Source organism: Mangifera indica, chromosome 6, assembly GCF_011075055.1.
Source record: "Mangifera indica cultivar Alphonso chromosome 6, CATAS_Mindica_2.1, whole genome shotgun sequence".
NCBI classification, from domain to species: Eukaryota; Viridiplantae; Streptophyta; class Magnoliopsida; order Sapindales; family Anacardiaceae; genus Mangifera; species Mangifera indica.
The window spans coordinates 1,803,531-1,812,441 of NC_058142.1; the positions used below are offsets into that span (position 1 = coordinate 1,803,531).

Sequence of the window (8,911 nt, forward strand, 5' to 3'; positions counted from 1 at the left end):
GGAAAAGTTTATCAGATTTGTTTGTTAAAAAGTTTTTCTCGAAAGAGCAACACTATATGCAACCAGTTTTGAGTATCAAAATAATATATCATTTTGTGGTTGAATATTATTTTATCATTAATTTAAAATTATCCAATCATATAATGACACATCATCTAAATATCCAATTTGATACTTAAAATTAGATGTACATAATTTTATTGTTTCTTGAAATGAAATTAGCCTTTTTCAAATTCATCTAAGGTTTTCTTGGACTATCATTTTATAGTTGTTTCTATCATAAATTGGTATTAGCGCTAGACTCAAGTTAACCCAAACTTGAACTTGCTTCAAATAAGCTCAAATTCGGTTCGTTTCAAAAGAGTCAAGCTTAAGTTTAGTTCAAGTTCGATTTAAGTTACATATTGATTAAAACGACATCATTTTGTATTAAAATTTTTAGCTCGTAAACTTGACAAACTAAACACTCTAAAACTCAAACTTGAATATATTGAAATTTCAAATTCGAGCTCAAATATGTTAAAATTAAATATACATAATTTTATAATTTCTTGAAAAGGAATTAGCATTTTCAAATTCATCTAAGGTTTTCTTGGTCTGTCATTTTATAGTTGTTTCTACCCAAAACTGGAACAAACTCTTTTTCTTGGGAAGTTCTCTATCAAAAGAAAAATCCAAAAAGAAAATAATGAAGTTCCATAATTTTATAACATAAATTTGGTACTGAAAGAATGATACAAGTACAGAATCTGGCCACAAATCTTAACAAAAATATCTCAACAGGTAATACAAGCTCATCAACTAAAATACAACCTAAAAAAAATTGTTGTCAACTTCACCTGGGAAAAAAAATTACTTTAAACTGTAAATTTAACATGCTTGATATTATTCATCCACCAGACAAACCTAAAATAAAAAAATTCAGAGGACAATATCTTTAGACAATCAATGATGTAACTATCGACTACGGGGCCAGGGGATAACAAAGAACATAATGTACAGAAAGAAGAAGGAAATAGATTGCCTGTGCAAAGAATTTTGACTATGGTTGAAACTGGAAAAAGGGGGGTAATCCTACAAAAATAGAAATAATCAATCAATAATTCAGTAAGGAGTACTTTACACGCAGTACAATCTTTCCCTTATCCACTCCAAGCTTAGCTCCTGTGACCAACCAATGGCCTGGTAAATCTTGGGGTCCCTTCAACATTTCAGTCAAGTCAACAATTTTTGCCAATTTACCAAGGTGGGTTGAACTATCTTCCTTCTTATCATCAGAGGTTCTTTCAATTGCAATTGACGAAGAAGCGCTACCAGGCTTCTGTGCATTTGGAGGGATGGAGGGGCTGTGATCCCATACAGAACGCCTTATTGTACATCCAGGTACTTTGGAGAAGAGGAGCTTGAGGTATAATACATTTTTGGCACCGAAATCCCAAACACCAAGCTGAGCCCCTGTGACGATGTGAACACCAGAGAGGTCTCCAATGCAAGTGTCGGTATACTCTATTGGTGCAGTGCTTACATGGGAGAAATTCTTCCACTTAATGGGCTCAAACCAGCGGCTGTCTTGCTCCTCAGGACCTTGCCACCTCGGTGCACCTATAGCGACGTGGGCATCCCAATGTGGTTGAAGGATTTTTGGAAGGGACACTAGATGCTGCAAATGAATTTCAAGTCTGTTTTGCTTGCTGCCCTCCAGGCCAAGTTTAAGTCCGGTGACTGGTTTACGGCCAACTGTTACCTGCAACATCATCATAATAGTTCTTAGCCTTAGGTGAGCTACCTTCACATTTACTGTGAAGGGGAAAAGGTTTTTTCACTTTTAAGATAATATCTTAATTTAACTTTTCTCTTCTGAAAAATAATGAGACAACCTAAAGCAAGAGCATGACTATTAGTCTAGCAATGCTCCCAAAGTCAAAATTCTCGCTCATACACACAAGTCAAAGAGGGTGCAGCATCGAAGTTTCACGATTGTACATTTTCACAAGAGAAATGAAGATTGATTATTCCAAGAGAAGCCACATATCTTTATCATATGAGCATCAAGTTCTCGATTACTTGGTATTTAATTTTCCATGGACATAAACATTTCTTATCTTCCTTTTTGCATGACTACTACCAAACATTACCTCATGCCATGGAAAAAGACAAAAATGAAGTCATGGTAGGTTAAGCTTAAAAAATTGGGAGATGCAATTAATCTCTGATAAACTTGGAATTAAAGTAAATTACATTTCATTGATATTTTACATAAAAATTTCACAATTACATCTACTACTGAGGTTTTTCAGAAATTTGAACAATACCTGGTCTGGGCTGATATAAAGTTTAGGACCCATTAAGCTGAATTGGAGGGAAGGACACACAGGCTCCTTCCTTTGAATATTACTATGTTCTGGAGCCCAAACTCGAGCAATTTGAAAATCCAAGAAATACTGCAAATCCTCAATAGGTGGTTTGTCTGGAGTAGAATGGATAGTCAACGAATTAGTATTTAGCAACACCAAAATAAAACATCTCTAATAAATACAAACATATCTAATTCAGAAAAAAAAAAAAAAAAAGAGCATGATTCCCTTCCAATCAAGTCCACAATGGTGCTGTCATAGTATTCTACATGTTCAACAAATGGATCACCGATTTGACTACTAGAACAAAAGACAAGGAACAAGGACAACCAAAAAGCCAAATAGTGTAGTTGGAAATAAGTAACTCTAAAATCATATAAACTAGGAACCTTTTTATTTAATTTTTCTTCTGATTTAGAGAAGACCAGGTTTGTTCATGTCTCCAAAGCTTTGGAGATGTGACTGGAAAATTGTTAACTCAGCCCCTCAAAAGAACTTGCAATATGTTAAAGTATGACGAAGATAGGGATTGTAAACATTCTTTCTTGTCATCAATGAAATAAAATACACGTTTAAATCAGCATTCAAAGCAAGTGAACATCTAACAGTTTGATAAGAACTTACACTCCAAGTATAAGTCGATCGCACGGGCCAAATGCTTTAAACCAGGAACTCCTTCAAGCAGTGAAATGATGGGTATAAATGTCATGTTAATCACATCAGGTGCTGATTGTACAGTCTCAGCCCATTTGCCATGACTCTGCTCCAGATCATCACCTCCTCTCCTCCTAAAAATGACTGTAACATCCTACAGCAATGATTTTTCAATTACAGATTTTCCCACAGTACAGAACTAAAAAGAAAATTTCAATGCAGTAGGTAAGCAACAGGCTGAAAGTGCTGTGATGTTTTCATCTTAAGAGAAGTAGTAGATATAGAACATTTAAGTCCGACAATAGCTTCAATCTCACAAAATCTAAGAAGTAATAACATGATATTACCTTGTCCTTGTATTTTAAGGGGCCAGCATTTAAGTGGCTACTTGAGTCCAGAAACCTCTGATCCCCAATTTCTTTCACATAGTCCTCAATATCCATCACTGACAAAAGCGACAACTGGTGTTGCCTGATATAAACTACATCTCTTCCACCAATTGTTACAGAAGTAACAATATGGGTACCGTAATTCTCAATAAAGCTGCAGGAACATAAAAAAGGAAAAAAAGGGAAAAGAAATTGGAAATCAAAACCTAGTGCTGTTCAATCCATAGGAAAAGTTTAACTTCCTTCTCTATATAACAATGGAGAAATTTTATCTAAAAACCATCACATTCCAATTGGTAATGGCAAGAATGATCATTAAATAAAATAAATAAATATAAAAGGGAATAAAGAAAAAGTGTATAGAATACAAAAGAATGTGTGGGTTCATTATATCCCAAAGACACACAAACCATAAGTTTTAGCATACTACAAGTACAATCTCAAGCTGGAGAGGCACATATTAGGCCTAAGTTAACTAGATTCAGCATTGCAAAGAACAATACTATCATCTAATCAATTTGCAAATAATATCTGCCCCGGTGCCCTTAAAAGCACATAATTTTTCTTCACAATAAAATTGGTACATGATTATTTAGAGGAGTTGGGTGATTTTCTTTAAAGTTCTATTACATTTTAACACATCAAAAAGTTTTCAGAGTTACATTCAAAGATGATGGATTATCAATTCATAGAATATAAACAAATTCTAATAATCAGAGAAATATCATATGAATAATAAATAGAAAATGTTAAGGAAAGTGAATTCACACAGAGAAGCTACAAAAAAGATGGTGTGATGAAATGTTTACCTTGCCAAGGATGAAGGATCCCAAGAATAAGGAACAGCACGCCTGATTTCTTCACGGAGATCTAAATTTAGCCTTGCTAACTTAACTTTGTAGAGAGGAATGAATTTTCCAACCATTGCAAGGGATTTTGTAGCCGCCGCATCCACTTGCCAAGAACCCGTGAAATTGAACATAGCATTAAAACTTCCAAGCGGAATGTGTCCTGAAATACCAGATTTTTTATTGAAGTATCCTGCCATCTGGAATTTCAAGCATCAATGACCACTATTAGACATTGATAAACAAGTATGATAAAATTGCAACAAAAAATAGAATCATTCACTGCAATCAGAAAAACTCAAGCCAAACGTCTGATATATATGAGATATTCAAACAGACATGAACAATTGGAGGCACGAGATGGGCATTCTATTCAAACCACAACCAGATTATCTTTGCGAACCCCAAAAATTGAGGCTTAACAGTTACAACAAACAATAAAACAACAAAATCTTCACTTGAAAATGGTAATTTAGATAAATCTTATCCCAATATAAATAATAAATTTATTCTCTTAATTATACAGGACAATGATCACAAACTTCAATTCATGATCAGAAATCTGTAACACTCCATCCAGTTACAGAGAACACAGAGGAAATGGGAGAGAAATGGATAGAAATAGTGACACAATCATCAAAACCTAAAAAGTAGTAATAATGCACATTCTCTTATTTTTTATCTGTCTTCTCTTGAAAGGGCTCATGGCTTCAATTGCATTACATTAGCACAAGTGAATTAGAAGTACCCAATTTTTTCAAAAAGTACATACAGTCCAACCAGTCAAGCATTGCTTGTAGCTGCCAAATTATGACAGGTGTGGGCATCATTGTGACAGTGCCCAACCGATGAAAAATGTACTGCCACACCATTCTACATTTGCTTTTGGCCAATGGTATAACAATAAGCTATTAGCCAGAAGTGCTGTAATCTAACCATCCTATTTCTCTATTACCTTTGAAATAGCAGAAGAACAACAAACTTCTTCAGTTCAACTAAGAATCACCAGTGAAAAATCATAACACTCCTCCCATCAAAATTTAACAATTTACACGTCAAAATAATGACACGGACCTAACCACCTCTGAACCCAGCAAAAACAATCGAAAAAAGGCCATATGAAGCACCGCAAGCAATAATAAATCATTGACCCAAATTCTCATTTTCTCAGGAAACAACAAACTGAGACCAAACTAGCAATTAAGATGATAAAGCATTAAAATTCGAACACACCCAGATATATATTTCAGCTCGCGAACAAAAACTCCACAAAATAAAACAGATCAAAAGCGAAAAAATATATAAACTTTCTAAGAAACAATCACCTCATGAAAACTACAAACAGGAACTCTCTCAACGCTTCTCTTGCCTCTAGAGCAATCAATATCAAAAGAGACATCAGGCACCACGACAGAATCAGACACATGAAGATCTCTAGCATGATCTTCATCTAAGACAACAAGCCTGGACCCAGGAGTCCCCTTGCAGTAAAGAAGCCTAATATCAGATGTAACATCAAAGCCACGACCCAGAGCTTGGATTGAGTTGCAGAGAGTAGTAACAATTTGATCTTCCATAGAAGCAGCAGCAGCAGCGGCGGCAAAAGATTCTGGTTTTAGCAGTTCATCAAGGAGAAGAATAGTTTCAAATATATGTAATGATTATATTAAATATTTAATATTATGTTTCAAAGTAAAACCAACAAAAACTAAAGCTTTATGAGTTTAGTTTAGTTAATGTTGAGTTGTAAATATGGTGGTGGTGGGGCAAGTTTGGGCATTGTAGTTGGTGAAGAGTTTATGCTGTTGTTGTTTTAAGACATTTGAGATTTTGACTTTTGACTGAAATTATATCCAAAAACGCGTTTTTGTGTTCTCCGGTTTGCTTGTCTTGTCTCCGTTCTCAGTTGACTGGTCTTCCTTAGATCCTTCAACTTGTTCTTTTCTCCACCATTATTGAATATTCAACTATTTATTAAATATTTTTCTATATTACAAAAAAAAAAAAAACCCTCCTAAAAGTGGTTTTTGAACTGAGATTTTGGAAAAAAAAAATCCCAAAAGAAAATTTGTTTCCTCTGTTCATATTATTTTTCTTTTTCAAACAAAAACTCTGACTTGGCGTCTAAAATTGGTGTTACTTAGTTGAATAAATAAACAAAACAAAAAAATGCAGAAAGGTTAATGAAATGGCCAAACGACTATTTCCCACCCAAGGTTTAGCGTTTTCTCAAAAGTCCCCCCTTTAACTATGGAAACACCAAACACCCACCCATGGCCGGTTAGATTTAACCAAACCCTAACGGCTGAAAATTTTATCTCCTTTTGCTCCCCTAAACTTTAAAAACTGAAATTTTCCCCCCGCCTAAGTTTTAAAAAATGGCAGTTTCACCCTAGGGTTTGGTTTTGAAATCTTCGGCGACCTCTCCGACTCCGTTGCCGACGGCCGCTCCCTCCCGAAGCAACCTCTCCTTCCGGCGATCTCTTTCCTCCCATTTGGAGGTCCGATCGACGCCCGGAGACGTCGTGGGAGACGAAGACTTCGTCGGGAAGACGAAGTTCTTCGTCTTCCCAGAAGAAGACCTCTGGGAAGACGAAGAACTTCGTCTTCCCGACGAAGTCTTCGTCTCCCACGACGTCTCCGGGCGTCGATCGGACCTCCAAATGGGAGGAAAGAGATCGCCGGAAGGAGAGGTTGCTTCGGGAGGGAGCGGCCGTCGGCAACGGAGCCGGAGAGGTCGCCGGAGATTTCAAAACCAAACCCTAGGGTGAAACTGCCATTTTTTAAAACTTAGGGTGGGGGAAAATTTTAGTTTTTAAAGTTTAGGGGGGCGAAATAGATTCTATTTTAGTTTATTTTTAATATTATAGCCAAAATGACGATTTTACCCCTACCACCGTTAGGGTTTGGTTAAATCTAACCGGTCATGGGTGGGTGTTTGATGTTTCCATAGTTAAAGGGGGGACTTTTGAGAAAACGCTAAACCTTGGGTGGGAAATAGTCGTTTGGCCTAATGAAATTGAATGAATTAAACTTTAGGCATGTGCCTTGGAGCGCCTATCATAATAGAGAAATATGTATAAAAGCTCTTTCTGCGTCAACGGTCTATTTAATTTTTTAGAAGCTCACGGAAGAGTTATGGCAGAAAAGATGGAAAAAAAGGTGTAGAAAGTCAAAATGAGCCATACGTCAACTAGCCATAAGCCAATAAAGTTGCATTACCATGTTTTATCTTGGGCATCACCAATTTAAAGGATATTTTCAATTGGTTTTTTTTTTTTTACAGGAAATGGGCTTGTTTGAGTATTTTATTGCAGTGAGCATTGGTTTTGACATTGAATTAGATTAAAAAATCCAAAAATTGAGTCATGATCAGTGAAAATAAGAGTTTGGTCATCAGTCATCACCCACCAAAACTGATTGCTGTTAAGAAAATAAACAAGTGCATTGCACAACATCATTCACCAAACATGGGCAACAAAGAAGCTTGTCTGAGCACGGACTCATTGGATATTTGACCAAGACAGAAATATTACAGAAAATATTCTCAGACAAACTTAGAGAAGCAGTTCAGGTTTGCAAATAAAAATTATAGGAAAGTGAAATAAATGATTCATCCAAACTAGCTCTGAATTGAGTGGACAAAGATCATGGGGTGACATAAAGTTTCTTATGCATTTGGAACTGGTAAGAGTAGAGATTATGTGCAGATGTTGTGGAAGAAACAAGGGAAGATGTTTAATCTGAAGAAAACTTTTGGGTCAGGCTTCCTCTTGAACTCTGGCCTTAAACGGTTTCAAATTGCAAATCTTTGCTATAAATATGCTAGGATCTGAGATCACATCCTGAATATCTGTTTGTTCCTTGAGCATATTAACTGCCTGTGTCATGCTAGGCCTCAATGATGGAGTTGCATTGCAGGCTGACAGGGCCATTTTTATCATCTTTTCAGCCTCTTGTTGAACACTTTTGCCAAATTTTCATCCACTACCTCCATCAGGTTCCCTTTCTGCTGCAATATCTTGCAAAAGAATATATTATGTAAACTTTCAACAATGGACTCACATCAACAGTTATATCTATGTTATGAAACTGACCCAATCAAGAAGGCTAAAGGATCCATTTTGTGCCCGATAACATGCATTGCTCTTCTCACTGACAATCTCCAAAGCAACTACCTCAGAGCTATAAACATCAGCCTTTTCAATTAGGTAACCCTATAACACGTATTTTGGAACCATATAACCTCTGGTATCAAAGGACATGTTAGAACATTATACTTTCAGGTAGCAACATAAAATGTTTAGCTTAAAAGCTTGTTTCAATAAATCCAAGTAACCGATTTTCAGAAGGCAGTGATTTGGTGTAATAACAGGAGTGCAGGTTATCTTGCCTCCATTAATTTTATGTTTCATTCCAGAGCTAAACATATTGAGCTAGATATAAATTACATAAGGGAGCAAGTAGCAGCACATTATTAGTTGTTCAGTATTTCTTTATTGAATACCAGGTTGCTAACATCTCTACTAAACCATTATCTACTCCTTGTTTTGAAAAACTTTATTTGCAATTACTTGTGTAGGTCAGTTAACAGTTAAGGGACGTACATAACAAGATAACAGGGAATCGATAGACAGTGATGATGAAGGAAGCAACTCCAAAATTT

At 35.9% G+C, this 8,911-nt stretch overlaps 1 protein-coding gene across 1 annotated transcript; it reads right to left on the reverse strand.

Annotated features, from left to right (window-relative positions):
• Positions 1-840: 840 nt before the first annotated feature.
• Positions 841-6,040, reverse strand: LOC123219315 (MACPF domain-containing protein CAD1). The gene is made up of 6 exons (XM_044641203.1): positions 5,571-6,040; positions 4,207-4,445; positions 3,356-3,551; positions 2,979-3,162; positions 2,313-2,467; positions 841-1,744 (listed from the first exon to the last, which is right to left on the reverse strand). Exons 1-6 carry the CDS (start codon positions 5,820-5,822, stop codon positions 1,097-1,099), a joined length of 1,674 nt encoding a protein of 557 aa, XP_044497138.1. The 5' UTR covers positions 5,823-6,040; the 3' UTR covers positions 841-1,096.
• Positions 6,041-8,911: the final 2,871 nt, after the last annotated feature.